Here is a 24328-nt window from a genome sequence, read left to right on the forward strand (position 1 = left end):
CCATATTGTCTTCTTTCATGTTAAGGAATTTCTGTATAGTTCTCAAAATTAAATTTTCCATTTTTGTAATACATTAGGTCTTCTGTCCGCAGTTAGGAGGTAAAGCAAGCTTTAGGACTGTGAAACAGCTGTCCGCGTCCGTGTCTGAGAGTGTCCGTAAACGAGAGTTAAATTTATAATTATTTTTATATTATTTTAGCTGGGATATAAAACTCTGTCCTTGTATGAGGAGTGTCCGTATCTTGGAGGTGTCCATAAGGAGAGGTTTCACTGTACCTCAAGAAATAAAGAGCACAGTAAATTGTACTGTTTTATTTGAAGAATCCTCTTAAACAAGAGAGATTTCAGGATCAAGAATATTGAGATGTTGATGATGATTATGATAGGACGGAAGAGGAGGCAATACAGCACAGGAGGGGATGAGGCAACAGCAATAATGATGATGAGAAAAGTAAGAAGCTGCTGGTGACAGCAGTAGCAGCAGCAGCAATGATGGTGATAGATACAGTCACAGTGGAGCAATAGGTAGTGAAATTAGAATGAGAAAACAAATCGAAGTATTAAAGAACTTTCCCTGCTGCTACAGACATTATTCTTGGCTCCTCAGATGAAAAGTTATCAGTTGACTAAGCCACAATTGGGCTTTGCAAAAACAGGAAGAAAAATGGATTAAAATGGAATGCAAATTGTTTACATATACTGGGTGTTCATTTTAAAGTCTGTCATGACGTCACTGTTGATGAGTCAGCGATTTGAAGCAAGTTTCAGCTTTTGTGTCAGAGAAGTTGCCTATTGATCAAGGCGTTCAATCTGAACTTGAGAACGTGTACGGTATAACCTGAACGTCGTAGCAACAGATGGCGGTCTGTACGGTCTGTGTGCTACCATAACCTCTTTCGAACTGTGTTTTGCGTGGGCAAGTCGTACATCAGTTGCGTACGGCAACATTCCACAATACAAATCCGATGCTCCGTGTCCATGTTGACCGTCGAAGTTAATGTCAACAAACACGTAAGTAATCATCTTGACCCTCTCCACATATCCCGACAGTAAGAAAAAACTCACCTCATTACATGTTTCGAAACAGTTCACATTCCTGCCACTACTGGCATTACCGTACGTATCGGTAAGTACTCTTCTGAATGAACGCCGTACTTACTAGGCAACTTCTCTTGCACATAAGTAATACACCTCTGCGGAAGTGTAGGAAGATTGAATTCTCTAGGCTCATCGGCTAGCCACATGACGGCATACAGCGAGCCATGACACACTTTGAACTCAACACCCAGTAGAAATAATTCGGGGTGAGAGGGAGGAATAATTATTGTGTGGAGTAAAATTGTCACTTATATTGGGGACGATCTTTGGGGAGGCCGAGATATAGATAGAATCAATTACTCAATCTTTTTAATGTAACCAGCTGTTTTCTGACAACATAAAGTCCACTATAGTCCACTGTAGTCTATTCAATTGTTGTTTTTCACGAGAAATGAGGGGTACTCACCTTGTCGTGGTGAGGGGGCTTAAACTTGTTGTTTAAGCTAACAAGTAACAAAGAGGTACCCACATAAGCTGCATTAACACCAACGCAGTCCCACTATATTTTTCACTGCTAATGATACATGGAGTCCCTCAGTGTAAAATTCTCCGGAGGTAAAATAGTCCCTCAATCGGATCTCCGGGTAGGGACTGCACTGAGAGATGCCAAGAATCGTACTAAAGTACTTATTTGGAACACCAAAAGTCACACCATCCAGTCAATCAGAGTCAAGTTTAATATTGAAAAGAACCATATAATGAGATAAAGAGGCAAATATAATACCAAAAGAATTGAAGTATAGTGTCAGACCAATGCAGAAGCAAAATCCATTCTCTGTAATATAAAAAATGAGACTAAAAAGAATAAATTCCATGTCTCATTGGGTAGTAGTACATATTTTAAAGACTAGAATTAAAACGAAAAGGCATACAGATATACAGATAGAAGGATAATATTAAAATGGATTTGAAGGAGAAGGAATATGACGCCAGGGACTTAATTAATTTTGCTCAGAATAGGGACTGATAGCGGACTTATGTGAGGATCGCAATGAACCTATTGGGTTCCTTAAAGGCCAGTTTTATAAGTAAGGAAAAAAATTTCACTTATTCATCAATTGCAAGCCTATCCGATTGTGACTTAATCTTACTACACTTCGCTCCATCACGTATACTGTTTTCGCTGAAAGAAAAATCCTAATGTAAACATAAGCACGTTGCTGTCATACCCGTGATTGGCTCCCAGTCGAAACACTCACATGGCGCAGGAAAGTATAGTTCGTATTTGTAAACCATAATCTTGTATTATTTGAAAATAAAAAAATTGAATTCTAGTTGCTAAATATGATGAAACATTTAACTTCACTCATACGTAAAATGCTATGTAAAAGAAAAGCTACTTTTATATTTTGTTATGTACTATGAACGCGGATGAATACCAACAGTAATACCGAGGTAGTCTGTTCTTGTAACAAGCTGGCGTCACTTGAGCTCCTAGTTGTTCATGTAAGCACGTGGTACTGAAGTATGGCTTCTGTATCCTCAACTGTCCATTGTAAAGACATAAGACTTAAAAATAATTTAATTACAGTAATTATAAAGTAAATCTTTCCTAAGCAAACGAATGCATAGTAGTGAGGTTAGGCCTACTTGACGAGTAATGGGAAATGTTTAACATGAAACAGAATGTACAACAGTAGGCGGGAACACACTATGCTATGCTATGTATTCCGAGTCCTTTCAAAAATATCACCCATTGAGCTACTATTGTCAGTTTATTTTGGCTATGTACATTCAGTCATATCATATGGTATCATATTCTGGGGATCATCATCAAAATCTTCTCTTATACTTAAACTACAAAAACGAATAGTTAAAATTATGAAGCAAGTATCCATTCGCACAGAAAGTAAAGATCTTTTCAAGGAACTTAAAATTTTACCGGTACCCTGTGTTTATATCCTAGAAACGGTATGCTTTATTCATAAAAATTTTAATTCTTTTAAAACAAATTCAGAATATCACGAGCACAATACTAGGACATCCAATAATATACATTTGAATTATCACAGACTTGCCAAAACTCTCAATACCCCTACACATACTGGCAGTAATTTATATAATAAACTTCCCCCACATGTCAAGGCACATAACAATAGTATGTTTAAGAAATCTGTTAAAAATATATTACTGACACACATGCCAATGTACACAAAGGAATATTTAAATATAAAGTTTTAAATCTTAACCATTTATTCTTGTGAGTACTGCCCTTCTGTTTTCTCTTATTTCATGTGCCTGGAGACCCTACTGGAAGAGAGGCAGCATCAAGACTCAGAAGAAAGAAAATCTAGTGAGCTAGTGTGTGATTACAAAATAATTAATTATGTATCTCTTAAAATAAATTCAACATCTTATTTACAAGTAACTATTCTAGTGTGTTATGCATTACTGACTGAATTAGTAGTATTAGTAGTACGTTATTTGCTTAGTGATTAAATACATTATATTCTAAGTAACTAGTATTCTATTAAATAAGCATGTGACATGTTACCATACATTAAGATGACTGTAATATTTATTGTATCAATGTTAGATTAATGTACATTGACGATGCCATGAATAATTGTATTCCAACGGTTATCTGACTGTCTGTCTGTCTGTCTGTCTGTCTGTCTGTCTGTCTGTCTATCTATCTATCTATCACATACTGAGAATCTATGGTGCCAAACAGTGGCCAATGAAGCCTCACTTCAGTCACGTGCTATTGTTTACATTAGGATTTTTCTTACAGCGAAAATATTTCACACGATGAGGCACATATCAAATTGAGGACAGCATTTCTTTAAGAAATGTGTCATCATTTTACATTTGTTTCCTGTTTTCGAGGTGTCCAAGATCATTACCATAAATTAAAATAAATGGAAAATCAATTTGGCTTTAGAATTTTTCTGCCTGTTACGAATAAATATATATTATCTATCTATAATTACCATCATCAACAACCAGTTTGTCAAGTTGAGTCACAACTCCAACAAGATACGGCACTTCCATTACTAGTTTCTCCAGACGGAAACGGCATAATCCTGTCACTAATAGAGTAAAGGAAGGCTGTGGCCAACTGATCCCAGTTACTTGAACCACTACAGCAGCTGTGCCATTTCTATGTAAGGCAGCATTACCCTGTGGGGGAGCATTGCATAATATCACAATTACGAGGATATGGTTAATGTTTGAATATAAATGGGACTCAAGATATTTGTTAATCATTTGTTTACATGTTCCCTATTTCTTCTTTCTATCGCCAGAGGCGCAAGAGGCATTTTTTTTATTCAATGTCAGGGTTACACAAAGCGTCCACCAGAGTCACAGGAGCAGTATCTATTTAAGTCTTTTTTCTTTTTTTTTTTTTGCAATAACTTGCCCTTATTCACATGAACTCTATGAGACAAGCTCAGAGATGTCGCTACTACCAAGAAACACAGATCAGTTCGTCAGAGAATATCCAGAGCACACTACTTATAATATAAGATGATGGGTAATCGTTGGGATGTCGTAGAACTATAGTAGTACCTGCAAAAAACCCCTCGTGGTGCCTGGACCACAGCTTGCCTAACACAAGTTATAAATTCAGAGTGGATTAACTGGGATTTGAATACAGACCCACCATGCTAGCATCGATCTACTGTAATTTATCAATCATACAGTGTGTGACATGTTATCAACGTATTAAGAATTTTGGTGGGAATAGTCATTCTGACGACACAATTGAAGAGTACATTGGAAAAGTGAACAATGTCACAATTCCGTTAAGGCTGATATCGTTATCTAATTCACTGTATCACTACAAACTTTAGTGTTATTTTTACCAAAAGTGGTAAAGGAGAATTAAAACCCCTGATACACTCATCATTTCCTTCATTTCAAGTAGAAACACCAATAAATTTTGCAGTAATATACTGAAATATATCATTATCTCACCCTTAATGGAACTGTGATATTGTTCGTTTTTCCCGTGTAATCTTCAATTGCAAACAAAATGCTAATACAGAATGTAGATAACATGTCAGACAATAGATTTGTTCCAGCAAGCAATTCAAAATGTGTTCCGAACTAATACCGAATTTCTTTTGACACATATGTCAGTTGTGTATGATATCAGAACTAGTTAGGAATTCTACGTTACTGAAACATTTTTGAACTCTTTTTTTCACGGCCTTCCAAGTTTTTTTTTCATATTAAAATTAGGCTATATTCATCTTTCGAACTTAATTCGTCGTAAAATATATCGCTATCAGCGATAGACTATTTTTTTTTTTTTTATTATTTTAACCTGTATAGTCTTAAAGCATTTTAACCGTAACTTCAGATTTAACAATCCGCGCATGCGTCAACAGTTCAGAATTCCCAGTTCCTGCCCTTAATCGAGAACCAACTTTACAATTTTACTCATTCCCAATGAGTTATAAATCAAATTGGAACAGGAAACTGGGAGTCAGTTCGGAATCAGTTCTAGTCTTGTTGGAACGCACACTGAGCTATTGCGCATGAGCAGGCAATTCAGAATCGACTCTGAACCGTGATGGAACAAATCTAGTACGATCAATGAATTAACCCTATAACTTGTAAGACAAATTAAATTTAAAAAATTCGTTCTTTTGACTCTGGATGATACTTCTCACGTCCCTGGTGATAGAAAAGAAATAGACTATTAAATTGTCTACAATCTACAATAAGCATTTATTGTAAGTAAATAGTAAAGTTTCTGAAACAAATTGGAATATAACAAATTCCTTTTAATATTCTAAAATGAACCAAATGACCCGATATTCAATATTATTATTTTAATATTCTAAAATGAACCAAATGACCCGATATTCAATTATTATAGACGGAGAGAAAGCAAAAATAAATAAATATCAAAATCTTAAAAATTATCATGTTTGGCCTACAGATTATAATAGTTTTGGGATAAATTTCAAAAGATTAGACTTGAATACTTACAGGTATGTCTTCACTGGGTTCTTTGGGAATTACTCCTATAATGGTGCTTGCTAATGAGTTCTGATTCAGAAGACGACTCTTTATCATCGCTATGCTATAAAAATAAATACACAAGAAAGTGAGAAATAAATTCCGGTATAAAGCGTCTTAAACATGAAGGAAAAGAATTGCAAACAATAAGTTGAAAATGTTTATAAAAAGAGTGAATACGACGTACCTACTAACATTTTTACATGAAACTGAAATATTATGGTAATATAAAAACAAAAATACAAGCCGACAGACGACTGTAAATAACATTTCAGCTCGCTATTGAGTATTATCTGCACTCCCTTTTAATAATTACCAATACAGCATTTTAAATAGCGCAGAGTTTATTAATATTGCTACATCATAGTTTAAATTTGAACTTTGTCACGTTTTCATACTCAAAGGACAAATCGTGTACAGTACTACATTTGTTGCTAAAAAAAACTTTAAAGACACAAGGGACCGACACAAGTAACAAATTGTATTAACGTTTTATTTTCGAAAGTTATTTATTTGTGAGCAATGCTGATGACAATAGCGAAATGTCATTTAAAGTAATCATACCGACTAATTACTTGTCTAAACAAAAACATAGTGACACTTACTTTCGTGAATTTGTAACAGGTATTTTCATTGATGAACCTGGTAAAAGTACTTTCTCGTCAACAACAAGTAGTGGAATTTGACGAGGAATACTCATTATTGATGACATTTTTGAAAATATGCAATAACTAGTGTTACAGAAACAGATACAAACTTAAAATTGCGCTGAATCACCACAATCCACAACTTCGCATTTAACAGCACTACACGAACTGATCAGCTGTGCGTGATGAATGTCCAAGCACTAGAGCACTCTGTTGATAAATGAGTGAAATATATTCAAGTCAATATTTATGTTTACTATCAAAATTACGAATGTGGATCATAAAGTGATGGTGCACAGTATTGTAATGATGAGAAATAGAAATATGTCATAATATCAACGCTTAAAATTTAAAAGGTAAGAACATGATGGTAAAATGAAATTGAACAAGTTGTAGGATCTCAGGGATTGTACTTCCTCATGTCGGTTTTCCTTCTCAATTTCATCTTAGGTCTACATAATAGTGTTATCTTGGTGATGTAGTATAAATCTACTGCATTAAAAATAAATATTTTTCGTTTAGAATTGTACGCAGTGACTGAAAATGTCCTTATTATGCGACAGTTTATTGAAATAACACCTTTTTAAAATGCATTTGTTTCTTAGAATAGGGGACGAATTCTTTGTTTAATGCCTGTTGAATATAAAACAATCAAAAAGAATGGATGAAGCTTATTCAGTTTCATTTTCCAAGCAATTACAATTTAATGTGCAAATTGCTTTTAGAACATATAGGTCCTAATTTTATGCAGGTGTAGGCCTACCTGATGAAGACATTAATTAGCTGCCTGTTTGTGTTTTAATGTTAAATAAGAATTATGCTGTATCAAAAGTTGAACGAATAAATACAGAGTTTAACCAAGGCTGAATTAGATCTGTAAATTGTAGCTGAAATAAGAAAACTTGAAGTTTAATATTGCTTGTACAGTAGGTAAATAAATATTTTAATAATGCTGTCCATTTTTTTCTTTTCTAGAGACTTTTTAAAGCAAATTTTCTTATTAGTCACCATGTCAGACGCCTGGGAAGAAATACAGGCTATTAAGAGTAAACGGAACAGTCTTCGAGAGAAGTTGCAAAAAAGGAAGAAAGAACGCCAAGATATCTTAAATCAATCTGGAGGGGCTTTGGCATCAGGTTCATGTGTTAAGAGTATAGAACATAATCATTTTTGACCGGCATTTTTATCGATTTTTCTATTTTATTGTAGGCTATATTTTATTTCAGATGTCAGTTCTTCTCTGTCTAAAGTTCTGTCTTCAGAAGGAAGTACAAGTGGAGCACCATCTCCTGTAACACAAGTTAAAGGTATAGCCAGTATTTTGTATTGTCATATTCAGAATAATTGACATTAATACTAACACGATTAGTGGATCACTGTTGTTAGCAGAATAGGCTAATTAAATTATCTTTAGTTCAAAATGTATTTTAATTACTCATTTTTATACTTATTATTCCAATGCAATCGCTTTAGATGAAACAGAAGAAGCGGAGCCAGAAGATGCGATGAAACCAGATCCAGAAATTGAAAAAAGATTACTGCGTTGCCTGAGTGAAGTGTCTCTTGCACTACCAACAACATCGAGAGAACTTGCAGCAGCTGTTGGGAAGCAGTTAGGACGCCATGTCTTTCATATTGCCGTGGTCAACCTGCTGCAGAAATTTACCACCCAGCAGCTTATAGTGTGGGTAATGTGTTAGGCAACTCTAAGCTTGAACACTTGTTCATTGTTGGATCCCACTACTTGCATTGTCATCCCCCCCTCCCCATAGATCTTTTACTTCGATTTTCTTTAAAAAATTTTAAATTAACTTTAAATATTGGACTGTTCTATTGATCTATTGAGTGATTATAATTGATTAGTTTGAATTTCGGTATAGAAACTATAACTTTTCTTATTGAAGGAACATAACTGTCATATTCCTTAAGGTCACAGCATTGTGATTTTCTCTAAATATTTAGGGCCATATTCACAGACATTCTTAGCGCGGGCTTCCGGTGGATGATCAGCGAACTAACGTTTTTCGTATTCATAAACCAGTGTTAGCGATATGATATGATATGAATCCTGTACAAGTAATCAGTTGATAGCGCGGGGCTAGTTTAGCACGCTCGTAGCGCGGGCTAGCGAAATGTCTATGCATAGGACCCTTAAGTATCACATGCTGTTTTGATTCGTACTTCTCTTGTTTCTTTCTTCACTCTTTGTAGTTGTTCTCAATGGTGTTGTTACTGTGCTAGTCATTGGAGCTAAGATTCTGGGAAGGAAGTAAAGCTGTGTATCCTATGTCGTAGAGGACGCCTGGCAAAATGTATTGGCCATTTCTTGAATTTTGACAGTGAATAACCTCTGTAGTTCAGACCATTGTTAAAGAAAATACTACCTATTGCTACGATTTCTTTATATTGCTGAAGTTTGTTTTTTCTTTAAAGCTAATTTCTTTTTCTATGTAGATACTATAATAAAATATAACTTACCATTCTGACCAGTATATACCAACTTAGCTAAAAATCTTGTTTGCACTTCTTATTGCTGGTCCTTTAACTTGCCATTATTCACTCTGATTCTATGATCGTGTTCATAGATGTTGCTAGTGCTGAGAAGCATAAGGTACTTAGTTCGTCAGAGACTATCCAGAGTGCACCACAAGCAATGTGTTCACATTACGCTCGTAATGAAAAATGATGATAATGGAGAATTGTTGGGATGTCACAGGGGAACCGAAGTACCTGGAGAAAACCCCTTTGTTGCCTTGACAACCGGGATTTGAACCCAAGTCCCCTGCCTTGTAAACCCAGTGCATTAGCATTGATCTACCATGAGGTCATGTTCCAGAATATAAATGTGTCATTTTTCAGTGTAAAACTCTGTTTTAAGTAATATTCCATTTCAGTGTTAAAGACGGCAGTAAGGATGGGAAGACATTCTTGGAGGTAGTGTCTGCTGAGCACACAAAGTTGGTTGCCATGGTGAACGAAGTAGAGGCAGATGAAGTACAGTCAGAACCAGGAGATGAACAACCTGCAGATGAGGGGGCTAAAAAGAGGAGAGGGGAAGGCGAAGTTGAGAGCGAGCCAGCTCCAAAGGCTGCTAAGGTTGTAGCTCCCGACAAAGATGAGAAGAAAAAGGAGAAGAAAGATCCTAAAGCTGCTGCAGATATCATGGTAAAGGGAGATAGAAGAAGGTTATTCCTCTTGGGATGAATAGTTCTAGCGAAACTAATGTTGTGAAGAGGAACAGTACCAGAATTTTCCAGATACTGTCAGAAAATTAATTTTATTGATAATGTTGTTCAAATTCGAATGTGTTGTAAAATACAATTTTCATGAGAATTTTAATATTATAGCTAGGTACGGTTCTTTAGATTGTAACTTCTTGCCAGAGTAAAAGTATGTTTCTGTCAGATGTGTTTCCAATTCACTGCGGGCTAAAGCAAGGAGATGCACTATCACCTTTACTTTTTAACTTTGCTCTAGAGTATGCCATTAGGAAAGTCCAGGATAACACAGAGGGTTTGGAATTGAACAGGTTACATCAGCTGCTTGTCTATGCGGATGACTGAATATGTTAGGAGAAAATCCACAAACGATTAGGGAAAACGCGGGAATTTTACTGGAAGCAAGTAAAGAGATAGGTTTGGAAGTAAATCCCGAAAAGACAAAGTGACGAGAATATTATACGAAATGAAAATATAAAAATTGAAAATTTATCTTTTGAAGAGGTGGAGAAGTTCAAATATCTTGGAGCAACAGTAACAAATATAAATGATACTCGGGAGGAAATTAAACGCAGAATAAATATGGGAAATGCCTGTTATTATTCCGTTGACAAGCTTTTGTCATCCAGTCTGCTGTCAAAAAATCTGAAAGTTAGAATTTATAAAACAGTTATATTACCGGTTGATCTTTATGATTGTGAAACTTGGACTCTCACTTTGAGAGAGGAACATAGGTTAAGGGTATTTGAGAATAAGGTGCTTAGAAAAATATTTGGGGCTAAGAGGGATGAAGTTACAGGAGAATGGAGAAAGTTACACAACACAGAACTGCACGCATTGTATTCTTCACCTGACATAATTAGGAACATTAAATCCAGACGTTTGAGATGGGTAGGGTATTTAGCACGTATGGGCGAATCCAGAAATGCATATAGAGTGTTAGTTGGGAGGCCGGAGGAAAAAAGATCTTTAGGGAGGCCGAGACGTAGATGGGAAGATAATATTAAAATGTATTTTAGGGAGGTGGGATATGATGGTAGAGACTGGATTAATCTTGCTCAGGATAGGGACCGATAGAGGGCTTATGTGAGGGCGGCAATGAACCTCCAGGTTCCTTAAAAGCCAGTAAGTAAGTAAGTAAGTATGTTGCATCACCAGCATAGCTCAGTAGGCTGTGGCGCTTGCTTGCCGATGCGGAGTTGCACTCGGGCATGGGTTCGATTCCCACTTGGACTGATTACCTGGTTTGGTTTTTTCCAAGGTTTTCTGTAACTATGAAGCAAATGTCAGGTAATCTTTGGCGAATTTTCGGCCTCATCTCGCACTCACTAATCCTATCGACACTACATAACCTACTTGTTCATACAGCATGGTTAAATAACCAACTAAAAATGAAAATTATACTATATTGCATACATCGCAAAGGGAATATTACCTTCATTAATACTGATAATTTTAGCTTCACGAAAAAAAAAAAAAAATGATGTAAATGTATTTAATTAAAATTTTTCTCTTACAGTCATTGTTGTCAATGCCATCAATACGTGAGAAAGAAAATAAAAAAGTTGGTGAAGAGATTCTAGATTTACTGAGCAAGCCAACAGCAAAAGAGAGGTCACTGGCTGAGAGGTTTCGGTCACAAGGTGGTAAGAGTACTTTTCAAGACAAAAACTAATGTGATGCACATGTTAGTAACTTTTTCTCTATTTTTTTTTTTTATTTCATGATAGTTGTACTCAATGCTGTAGTTGAAAAAAACTTGTACTGAAACTCTGCTATTTCAGGAGCCCCGACATTACTTAATCAGTTGCTTCCTGTATTTATACTAGAACTGTGGAACCCTAATACAGACGTGGACAAATTATTATCAAAATTGACGATTTTTATGATAATTCTGTTTACAAAATTTGACTTTTCAATTTAGACTACAGTTGACAATTTTCATATTTCCATCATTATAGTAGACAGAAATATGCAAAAATGTAACTGTAGTTTAAATTGAAGAGCCACATTTTGTAAAAATACATAATAAAAATCTTTAATTTTGCTAAAAATTTATAAATATGCAAAAATGTCAACTGCAGTCAAAATTGAAGAGTCAAATTTTGTCAAAATATAAAATAAAAATCTTCAGTTTTGCTAATAATTTGTAAATATCCAAAATGTGAACTGTAGTCCAAATTGAAGAGTTGAATTTGGTAAAAATATATAATAAAAATCTTCAGTTTTGCCAATAATTTGTAAATATGCAAAAATATCAAATGTAGTCCAAATTGAAGAGTCAAATTTTCTAAAAATATACAATACAAATCTTCAATTTTGCTAATAATTTGGAAATACGCAAAAATGTCAACTGTAGTCAGAATTGAAGAATCATATTTTGTAAAAATATATAATAAAAATCTTCAGTTTTGCTAATAATTTGTCCACGTCTGTATTATTTTTACTGGAACTGTGTTACGGCCCAATTACAGCATTGGTTATACTAGAATGCAGTGTTCTTCGTGGTCTTGAGAAATGAAAGTCCGTGAAGTAAATGATGTCCGTGTTTTTTAATTGGTTGGCTGGGTTCTGAAGTGGCTGAATCATCTTGCTTCTTGTAATAACTTTTAAGACTTAATTTCCGTCAAAAACAACGGCTTTAGTTATAATTTCGACAATAATCGAAGTTTCATTATAGTATGGAAAAAATTCAGCTCAGAAAACTGGAAGCAGAATTGATGAACATCTGTTCTTTCAAAGATAATTGCGACTAAATAACGCAATATTGAGCACTACTTATTTTAGTTCAAAATTTAAGCTAAATGTCACAGTAAGATAAACCTTAAACACTGTGTGAAGGCCACAGCTGTTTCAAATACTAATCTGGATGGATATTTGTCTATTGTCCTATATTGCCTTAGATCGAAATTTAGTATCTTACTAACTTTATATTATACTAGTGGCTTGTGCAGCAAATGCTGCAAACTAAGTTCATTAGACGTTCAAATAAACATTTTTCAAATTTATTTTCAATGAAGAATACCAGACAGTCTGAAAGTTATTTGCTTCCATAATAATGAAAGACACTCTCTCTCGAGCCAATACTGAAGAGAACCATGCATATAAATATCTACACCACACCGCCATTAAATATACGAAAAAGACCCAACCCCACTTGATTAATAACTATAAAAATATTTGATTTTTAATAATATTATTATCTTACGTAAGTTTTATAGCTTTCAGTAACATATACTATATGTACTATATAGCCGCCACTCAGTAAAATATAGAAATCAAAATCTAATTTAAGTTATTCCCTACATCTACTTATATAACCCCAAAACGTTTCACTTTCATATCATCAATATAGCATTAATATGTATAATTAATGAAAAAATAGTCACATCACGGCATTAACTACAATAATATTTCATTTCTAATAGTAATAATGTCATCATACCACCTCAAATTTTGTAGTTTTTAATATCCAATACACAGCTGTACCCAGAAAATTACACACCACAGAATCGAACCTGTAAATTATTTTTAGTAAGTTAAGTTTTTAATAACCAATTTAATTTGAATATGTCAGCATTCTTGCAGATCATGGCCTTCGTGTAATATTGTTTACTGTAGTGTGTGTTTTGTTTTATTCTGAAATGCAACACGGCCGACTTGATGCTCGCTTCGCTTCTCCTGAATGCAATTAGCTAGTTCTCAAAACTGACGGCAGATGGATTTTGGAAAATAGGAAAATTATGTAGGAAAATTGACATTTCACTGAAAACTACTATTTTTCCGAAAAACTTTGGGTTCCAGGCTTCAAAATGAGGGGCCATTTATTAAAATCCGTTCAGCCATTTTCCCGTAATTTCCATTACCAGTTCAAATTATATATATAGATGAGTTTCGCCTATTTCTGTCTAATGTTTCAGGCTGAAATTTCCTGAAATAACGAACCCTGATACGGATAAAATGCCTAAGAGAGAATAAATTTTACACTAAATAATATACAGTTCACTATTGTTTGTAACTTATTAGTTAAAACTGCACGTTTTGTTGTTGAAAATTATTATTCATTTGTTTACTTAACAGGTGCGCAAGTGATGGAGTTCTGTCCACACGGAACGAAGGTCGAGTGTACAAAAGTAAATTCGGCAGAGCCCTGCAAGAAACTGCACTTTAAGAAAATAATACAGAAGCACACAGATGAAAGCCTGGGAGACTGTTCCTTCCTCAACACCTGTTTTCACATGGATACTTGCAAGTATGACATATTACATCGTCAGTGCCATGTCGTCTTTCTAGAGACAAATGTTTATAGTTGTTGTTTTCTAATGCCAGGCGTTTTACAATAAAGTCATTTGACCTCTTGCACTCCAATATTTTTCAAAGATATTGTCATGGTTAGCCACTGAAGCACAGATTTTGAAAATGGCAAGTTGTAGCCGATTTAAGTGAACACCATATTTTAATATTTTGGTGGCTACTTCATTCACACACAACCCCCAGAATGTCTGGAGGACCACACCTGCTGTTGGTCAACGGGTCCATTGGACCTAGCTGGGAGATCTTGTTGATCACCAGCTTTCCCTCCTTAAGCCACTGGAGGACGATTTTAGTGCCATAGCAGGTCAGCACTAGGAACAAAAAAGTAGAAAGAGAAGGAAGGAAAGGGAAATGAACCCCTAGGCCTCGAATGCTCTAATACCGTCGGGGTCGAAGAAAGTAAGAGTTCAGTCAGAGGACTGGATAGGAAAGGGTAAAGAGGGAATTAGGTATTGGATAGAGGAAAGTTATACCAAATTCAGTCATTAACTCATCAAGCTGACCAGTGCTAATTGATGAGTAGCCCCTCCCTTGTAAAATTATGCTTACTAACAGCTGCACCACGGGAAGGTAGGGATGGGACATTGGGTATTTGTCCAGGTTGGTTCCTTGAAGCCTTCAATGGGAAGGATTAATGGCTCTCCCCTCTGTATTCGACAGATACCCTTTTGCAGCCTTAGAGACAAATGTTTATAGTCATATTCATCTTATTTCATAGGCAGCAAGGAAGTTTCCTTTTTGCACAGTAGCACTAACTAAGATCATCCTACTACTGTCCCTTGTCTTTCCAGATGATGGAGCCGTACATAGCTTCGAAATGTTGGATGTCTTTATATTGCAAAATATTAAAAAATCTCGCACCACATTGATCACCATGAACGTTTCAACTCATACTTAAGCAACATAATTATTGTAATTTATGAAGTTGGTTGTTAGTGTAAGAGAAGTACATAGGAGGAACAATTATTGTTTTCAGATATGTTCACTATGAAGTAGATGGACCAACAGTGCAGTTTCCAAAGGAAGCTGGTGGCAACAAGGTAGAGAGTGTTGAAGTCAAGGCTCTAGGACGAACGCAGCAAGACATGACGATTCTCTACCCTCCTCAGTGGGTGCAGTGTGATCTCCGCTACTTGGACATGACAGTATTAGGCAAGTTAACCACAAGCTGCCACCCCTCTTAAACATAATAAATATATATCTAACCCGCATCAAGATCCTGACCTCGAATTATAACAATGTTCTATTAAAATTCAATAGAACCCACATCTTCATAACATCAGTTTACAATTAAAATTATTTAAAGCTAAGTAATAATAATAATCCGTGGCGCTACAGCCCACGAGGGGCCAAGACCGACCAGTCGGCTGCTGGCCTCATGGCCACATGCCGAAGCAGAGGTAGACGATCATCCAACCAGAATGGAGGTATTGTGTGATTAGCACGATGAGCCCCCCAGCCGTTATAGCTGGTTTGCATAACCGGATTTCGCTACCTATCGTAGCTCCCCAAGTGCATCACGATGCTGGGTGGGCACCAGTCCCATACACTGGCTGAAATTTCATGAGAAAATTTCTTCCCCCATGAGGACTCAAACTAGTGTGCATTCCGTAATGCGAGTCCTAGGCAGGATGCCTTAGACCACAATGCCACGGCGCGGGACATTAAAGCTAAGTATTTAATATTTTTTACTCTAGCATGTGAAAGGCGAAATTAATTACAACCAATGATGGCAGAGTAGAAATTTTATGTAGGCATAAAACTTACGGTAAATAATTCCTGAAGCCCACTGTGAACCTCCAGAATTGAATTTTGACGCGAGTGATGAATGCCCAGTAAATTTTTCCAGGAACAGAGTTGTTTCATGTTCTGTTAGTCCATAAGAACTTTTCAGCTTTACTTGCTCTCCAAAGAAAGCCATGCTAAGAGCTTTTATTGGCCTCGGCCAGTTTTGAACCCATGAACCTCGGGTTAAGTGGCAGGCATCAGTAATTACTAGGGCTAGAATTTTGATGACCTATAAATCATGAAAAAATGTCCTAAAAACAATGCATTTATGACCTAAAAATTTTACATAAATGACCTTAAAATGCTCTAAAATTGATCTTACATAATTGGCTTAGTATGAAAAGGAGTTTTGTACTACTTAATATTTACACTAGTAATTAAATTCTAGTACCAACATTTAAGTTTATTTAACTTTACATAATTTTTTGTAAGTGGTACACTTTAATTAATTATTTTACCTGATGTAGTTTCCATGTAGCCCATCACAAGGCCACTCTTATCCGGAACTAGCAGGCATAGAGGAGTCTACATTGAAGGGGTGATTGGGCAGATCCATTCATTACATGGGGTGTACTACGTTAAAATGGCAATATTTGTGTAGAAAAACGATTAAAATATTATAAAAAATAAATGGGTATTAATGGACAAAATATGAAGAGAAAATATCAAAAGGAAATAAACATTATTTTACGTTAATAAAGGGGATTTATGGCCAAAATTAAATGAAAATACCTAAAAAATGCCGGAATAAAACAAAAGATGCTCTTATGAGTTGAAACAGGCAAAAAAATGCCCTAACAAATATGTCTTAAAACACTCAGTTTATCACATAACATATAAATACTAAAGCAGCTATGTTTCTGGCTTACTAGAAAAAAAGATGCAATTTCATCAAAATCCTAGCCCTAGTGATTACTCTTTCTGAAGACTACATTGTCGCATAAAAATGGAGGGAAAAGTACTCAGAAAAATCTAATCCACAAATGACCTCTCTACTACAAATTTCACACGGTGTACCAAGTATTCTAACTCCTGTCTCTACTGCAATAAAGTGGATTCTTTCAGTGCTAGAAAGAAATACACGTGTATATAACTTCTTTATCCCCATAAATCAGATTTGAAATGACGTTTTATAATTTATTTAGAGTATGTTTAATTCTGTGATTCTGATTTGGATTTCTTTTGACTGGTATGCCTTACCTTCATGTTTACTTCCACAGGAAAGTTTGCAGTGATCATGGCTGACCCTCCATGGGATATTCACATGGAACTGCCATATGGAACTATGAGTGATGATGAGATGAGACAGCTTGGGATTCCTACATTGCAAGATGATGGATTAATATTCCTTTGGGTCACTGGCAGGTCTGTATGAATAATTGTACAGCCTTGTTTACTGGCAAGTATCAAACAAGTCAGAAAAGTGGACACGTTTCAATTCTTTCTTTATAGAAATCAAACCATCAATACAATAATTCTGGAAAAAAAAAAAAAAAACTGGTATCGCTCCTCTTCGCCTTCCCATCCAATTCAGGTTTCATTTCACTTCGCAACATTACGGAGAGCTTTCTCTTTCTTTTATTATTCTTTTTCTTCATATGGCGATAACAGTACTGATACATGCAATTTTATCCTTCTAACCAAAGGGGAATTCTTCATTCTTACTTACTGGCTTTTAAGGAACCCAGAGGTTCATTGGCACTCTCACATAAGCCCGCCATTGGTCCCTATCCTGAACAAGATTAATCCAGTCTCGGCCTCCCCAAAGGTCTTTTCCCCTCTGGCCTCCCAACTAACACTCTATATGCATTTCTGGATTCGCCCATACGTGCTACATGCCCTGCCCATCTCAAACGTCTGGATTTAATGTTCCTAATTATGTCAGGTGAAGAATACAATGCGTGCAGTTCTGTGTTGTGTAACTTTCTCCATTCTCCTGTAACTTCATCCCTTTTAGGCACAAATATTTTCCTAAGCACCTTATTCTCAAACACCCATAATCTCTGTTCCTCTCTCAAAGTGAGAGTCCAAGTTTCACAACCATACAGAACAACTGGTAATATAACTGATTTATAAATTCTAACTTTCAGGTTTTTTGACAGCAGACTAGATGACAAAAGCTTCTCAACCGAATAATAACAAGCATTTCCCATATTCATTCTGTGTTTAATTTCCTTCCGAGTGTCATTTATATTTGTTACTGTTGCTCCAAGATATTTGAATTTTTCCACCTCTTCGAAAGATAAATCTTCAATTTTTATGTTTCCATGTCGTACAATATTCTGGTCACGAGACATAATCATATACTTTGTCTTTTCGGGATTTACTTCCAAACCTATCGCTTTACATGCTTCAAGTAAAATTTCCTAATCGTTTGTGGATTTTCTCCTAACATATTCAAGTCATCCACATAAACAAGAAGCTGATGTAACCCGTTCAATTCTAAACCCTCTGTGTTATTCTGAACTTTCCTAGAATTAAAACACTGATAACAATAATAATAATTGCAATTACGACTACTACCACCACCAACACCACCAGTACTACTACAAATATCTTTCCCTGCTGGAGAAAAAATATCTGAATCAAACACTGCTTGTAGCATTAGTTCCGAAACTATTTAGTCTGCACGGTGGTTAGTGTGCTGGCTAATTGTAATTGAGTGGAATAGTTATCCTCATACACTTGCATGAACCATCAAATGCTGTCTTTTATCAATCACTATGACGATAAGAGGAAAGGTAGAATAGGCAGGAAAACTGATGTACTTGGAAAAAATATACTCCACAGCCTCTTTGTTATTTATGTTACATAAGATGCTACTTATCGAATTTTGTACCATTCAGTAAGAAACCGAGTTAAATTTTATGTGCTCTATAGATGAATGTTTCATTCCTGGAGGAGAAATTATTTTTGTGCTAATTGTCGAGGTTTGAAATTTGGCGAGTTTTTAAATATGGAATTTGTTCTATTTCAGAGCCATGGAATTGGGTCGGGAGTGCCTAAAATTGTGGGGTTATGAGCGGGTGGATGAAATCATCTGGGTCAAAACCAATCAACTGCAGAGAATTATCAGAACTGGAAGAACTGGACACTGGCTGAACCATGGCAAGGAACACTGTCTTGTGAGTACTGTTGATCAGCAAGAAACTGCATTGACCATAGAAGTGAGAACTTCTAGATCGATGAGTATACAAAAAATTATGAAATCACACTATGATATCAGGTCATTACATTCCTATCTGATGTTTTATAATACTGCTTTCAGTTTTTTCATGAGTGTTGTGAAATCAAAGGCATGCGTGAACTGTAGCTCATAATAACCTTATGGCAGGGGGTTGCTAGCTAGCTGCAAGTGAAAGTGTAGTTTCCAAGTCCACTTTCTTCCCCTCATGCACAAGTAGGTTTCATGAGATAACGAAATACGTTAGTATACTGGAGTAAGAAATGGATAAGAAAAGTGAAAGACGAGGTCAAAATCCAAATAAATGAAATGGAGCTTCTTAAATCTCTGGCAGGATATTTGAGGCCTTAAACAATATTTCATTGAAATAAGAACATTGAGAAATAAAGAGGTATCCCATATTAGGGGGGGGGGGGTACATCTTTCACCTGCAAAAATTTAGTGAAATTCATTTTTATTATATCTCGGCTACTATAAAACCTAAATGAACAAAACTTTTCATGCTTAATATACACACATTACACTTCATAAAACACTGTTCAGAATATTAAAATAGATAATAATTACCTGTAAAAATAATATCAGATTTGCGTATTTTTTTGCAACGTAAAGCATTTACATAATAAAATATACAATTAATTATCTGCATTAGATTCTTTTCCTGGAATGTTTTAAAGAACTACATCAACAACATAGTCTAGGATCTTTTACCTATTTTTTTTCTTAATCAAAAATTTTAGAAAATGTAATATTGACGGTAACGATTTAGGAAAAACAAACAAATCATAGGAATTCCAACGAAGCATCTAACAAATATAAATTTCTGCTTGCAGTAAATATATATAACGCATAAAGTATTATTATTTCAATTTAATATGTTCTGAGTTTCAGCTGTGTAGTAACACCCTTATGTTTCACGCTATATTTATCCCCCACCAGTATAGAGCTATTAAAAATAATTACAGCAGCTTGATATTATATTGAAATAGCTACATACTGTATTTTAAATGTATGTATTATTTTAAGTTAAAGTGTCCTTGCACACTATTAAGGCAGAGAGGGTGAACTCCCATACTTCAGGAATTATGCCATAAGCAAGAGGCCATGTGGTTAGTGCCACCTCTAATATTGTCTTTAAACCACAGGTATCTGGTGCTCAGTCAGAAAAAATCCTAGCTCCATTGCAAGTTATGAGAGATAGAAAAATCTTGCCTCTTCCCGGACTTCCAATCTTTATTGTCACTCTATTGACAGAGCAAACTCGCTCTGATTTTATTAATACTACACAACATATAGAATGGTAATTGTATGTGTTCCTGCAGGTGGGAATGAAGGGCAATCCAGACAATTTGAACCGCGGCCTAGACTGTGATGTGATAGTGGCAGAAGTGAGAGCAACTAGTCACAAACCTGATGAAATATACGGCATCATAGAACGCCTCTCGCCTGGTACAAGGAAAATAGAACTGTTTGGTCGTCCACATAATGTGCAGCCAAATTGGTATGTTAAAAATCATGCTACACTATTGGCTGGTTTTTCCAAGTGTTGTTAGAAAATTTAACGACTGTTAAACTCTAAACAGTTTGTTAATTAATAAAATTGTATGTTTTCAACATCAGTTTGGTTTAACAGATTGTTAACAGTTTGTTAATTTTAAATGTAGGATTTCGGGCAGTTAACTCGTTTAACAGTTAGTTAAATATGGCCGATGTCTCCACAGCTGTTCGAACAGAAGTTGCGAAATTAATATTTTGTGTCTCTCTGTAGGGAATGTTTAGCATATGACTGGTAATATAACATTTAAAAAATACTTTGGACTGTTTAAATACATCAGTGCTATTTTATTTCTTTCGTATTTCGTATCCATAATAGCAATGAGGAAATATAACCTTACTTTGTAATTATTATTCAGCACGTCACCTACAACTTTCATTTGTCAACTGTTTGTTTATGGAGCTTGGCCTACTATAACAGGTTGTCATTTTATGCAAGTTTCATGACTCACTCTATAATATAGAATTTAAAGATTAATTTTAGCCAATCAAAAATTGTCTTACATGTGTAGGATCATTACCAACTGCTGTTGAGTAGTTAAAATAGTGCCAACAGACGTTATAGTTAAGTGTTGGTTATCTTAAACAAAATTATGTTGAACAAATGGAAAATACATTAACAAAGCGTTAAAAATAAACAGACTGTTAATTTAACATTCGTTAAGCAAAATTAAACATTACACGGACAAACTGGCCATGAATCTATTAATTGGCTCAATAATGTTTTACATAGAATGTAGTAAGGATTGTTTTTTTCTTACTTGTAGACATTAGTGCTTTCATTAGGAAAGTTGTAGAATAAAAATTTGCTCATGATCAACTTATTTTCCTTCCAAAGAAACTCCGTGTGGAGTTGGTCTTTTGCTGACTTCCTCAAATTATGGGAGGAGATCTAATTTCAAGTCGATAGTTTTTTTTTTTATTATGGTTTGTTGGTTGGTAACACCTCCTGACATGTTGAGGAGGAACTTCCTGGCCTGTATAAATTTGAAGAATCCCAAATCTCAAGAGGAGGCACTTGAGAGAGAAAAAAATTATTTACCCCAGATGATAGGTGAAAAATGACTGGAAAATTTTGCCTATTGCTCTTTCAGTGAGCAAAAGAAAGTTCTTTTACTGCCATAAAATGCGCAACATGAGTCTCCCAGCTTTATAATGCCTTTCTGAAGAAAGCAAAGGATCTTTCATCGTCCTTAAAGATCCATAATTCATGGCTAGGCTTGACTTCAAGAATTTCTATAATAAACTGTCTACCATGAAAGACGATTGTACTTCAATATAAGTATATTATTTCAACATTGAAAGAAGCATAATAATAAAGCTAGTTTCCCTCTTATTTATTTGAATGTGTTTTTTGAAATGTAATTACATTTATTATGATTTCAGGATAACACTTGGCAACCAGGTTGACGGTGTAAGGTTGGTCGACCCAGAACTAATTCAGGCATTCAGAAAACGATACCCAGATGGAAATTGTATGACACCACCAAAATCATGAGATGTATATTTATTAGAATTTAAAGTAAAGAAATAAACAATATATGCAAAAACATGATTTTAAATATTATTTTCCTGATACACCTGTGCGTGAATGAGAAAGTTTATGTAAGAGAATACTTATTTAATAAACTATACTTTCAAGTTCCAAGTAAGAGACTATTTCATATGAAATCCATCAGTAAAAAACCTCGCATTTTTTTATACTCTAATTTTTTCCCTACTTATACGAGGTGCTGAGGGGAGTGAATTTTAAAAAATATACTATCGAAAGTCAAACGGTTTTCGTATTATTGAGCGACAAATTTAGCGTATTTTATAAAAACAAGCCTCTTTCAGCGCTCAGAACTCTGGAACCATTTACTGCAGAACATTGAACTGGAGCTCATTTTGAAGCTGACATTTGGTAGGTTATGTTAAGAAGTAATCCTTATTTTTATTGTACACAGAGAGACAGATAATCTGATTTTACTTACTTTCAGGCTTTTTGCCATTTGTAAAAATGTAAAAAAAATATTGAGAAAAACCTTGCATTATTAAGAGGGATTCGGCATTGTTTGCTTAGTGGTATGGTAATAAGTTTCGAGGGTATTAAATAGATTATTTTCACACGCCTAGACTTGAATGGCGCAGTACCGCACGCACTGGCCGAGAGCTGAAGATAAGTGAGCGTTGGGCGTCATTGTACTCCCATGTTTATGAAAACCTGTGATAAAGCTAGCCCAGCCATGACTGCTAGATGACACATCACGTGTGTATGTCTACTGGCCTTGCTTGTCTCGGCTAGCTCCCGCCTCACAGTCAGCTGGTTAGTTCACGTGCGTACTATTTATTTTCTTTATTTGATATTTTCAATACTTTCTTATCAACGGTGCACCAGTAAAAAATATGTGTTTATTTATACTTTCAATGCGGAATCTAACTAATTATTTTAAAAATATTTTTTTGGTGGCAAAGGCGTCTTAATGAGGAAAAATCTAAATTTCTCCATTTCCATAAAAAGTAAGAAAATCTGTTTATATGTCGATATAAACTTTAATTTCTCAGCATCAAAATAAACCATGATTTTGATCATTGGGTGAAAGGGTTTCGGAACTACAACAGTTTAAAGTTGCTAATTTTATGAAAATACGATAAATTTAAATATTTTAAATTTAAACACTATGAAGTTCTGATGCCTCAAACTTTGCACAAAGCATTGTATCACAGTTCTCTACGTACAAAAAAGTTTCATTGTATTTAGAAATTGTAAGGTCAATTTTCTCTATATTTCGGTCGATTTGAGATGGAATAGCTCGTACAGTACTGGTATGTGTAAGCTTCCTCCCTAACCCCCATTGCTGTCCGTTTTGCAGGGAAAAGGTGGGTAATACAAATTCAACATCAACCATAACAAATCAAGTTGTGTTAAGACAATACAATATTATCACCTTTTGAATTTCTCTTCTCCATGTAATTCCTGAAAAGGCATTTGAAACAAATAAATATTTCTTTTAGAATACAGTAAACATAATAGGGTGGGTAATCTATTAAGAACATACCTGTACTGATTCCCAATTCATAGCAGTCTCCACGATGTTCTGTCCCAAGTAAAACACACACGTCATTTCCCTCTCACCCTTACTTTTAATCTGTCTACAGAGATCATGAGGTACAATATTTCAAGAACTGAAATTTAATGGTATCTTGCTGTATTTAATCTTTCCTGTAACAGACACTTTATACCATACATGGGCACAATTTTCGGTTACGTGAAGCACTCTATTTGAAATAGTTTGTTTACTGGGAGAGGAGACTGCAGAGTAGGATGGGAAATATAAACTGCTGTGACCTGCGTCACCTTATCATAATCGCTCAGGCGGTCAGTGGCGAATTATTAGGAAAGCGCTTGGTTAACGTGAGAGACTCGAAAACTTTTATTCAATTTGGCACATTAATTCGGCAGCTTTAATCATAAACCTCTTTACTATTTCTCCATCATTGAATTGATTTAAATCACAGGCGAGAAATTGCGGAACTAGCCAATAATATTCCATCACATTGTCTACGTTTAT

At 35.2% G+C, this 24328-nt stretch overlaps 2 protein-coding genes across 2 annotated transcripts in view; one reads left to right on the forward strand and one right to left on the reverse strand.

The window, feature by feature from the left end:
* The window catches only part of LOC138695787 (lon protease homolog 2, peroxisomal-like), a 46731-nt gene extending 39782 nt beyond the window's left edge, over positions 1–6949 (reverse strand). Inside the window, exons 1-3 of the mRNA XM_069819985.1 lie at positions 6678–6949; positions 6043–6136; positions 4032–4221 (exon numbers count right to left, since the gene is read on the reverse strand). Coding sequence (XP_069676086.1) covers positions 4032–4221; positions 6043–6136; positions 6678–6784 — 391 coding nt within the window. The 5' untranslated portion in view covers positions 6785–6949. The remainder of the gene's footprint in view (positions 1–4031; positions 4222–6042; positions 6137–6677) is intronic.
* On the forward strand, positions 6946–22330 carry Mettl3 (methyltransferase like 3). The gene is made up of 12 exons (XM_069819986.1): positions 6946–7075; positions 7695–7855; positions 7946–8026; positions 8193–8403; positions 9614–9884; positions 11457–11583; positions 14018–14189; positions 15228–15403; positions 17260–17404; positions 19017–19164; positions 20546–20724; positions 22164–22330. Exons 2-12 carry the CDS (start codon positions 7729–7731, stop codon positions 22273–22275), a joined length of 1749 nt encoding a protein of 582 aa, XP_069676087.1. The 5' UTR covers positions 6946–7075; positions 7695–7728; the 3' UTR covers positions 22276–22330.
* The last annotated feature ends 1998 nt before the right edge of the window (positions 22331–24328 follow it).

Source organism: Periplaneta americana, chromosome 3, assembly GCF_040183065.1.
Source record: "Periplaneta americana isolate PAMFEO1 chromosome 3, P.americana_PAMFEO1_priV1, whole genome shotgun sequence".
NCBI classification, from domain to species: domain Eukaryota; kingdom Metazoa; phylum Arthropoda; class Insecta; order Blattodea; family Blattidae; genus Periplaneta; species Periplaneta americana.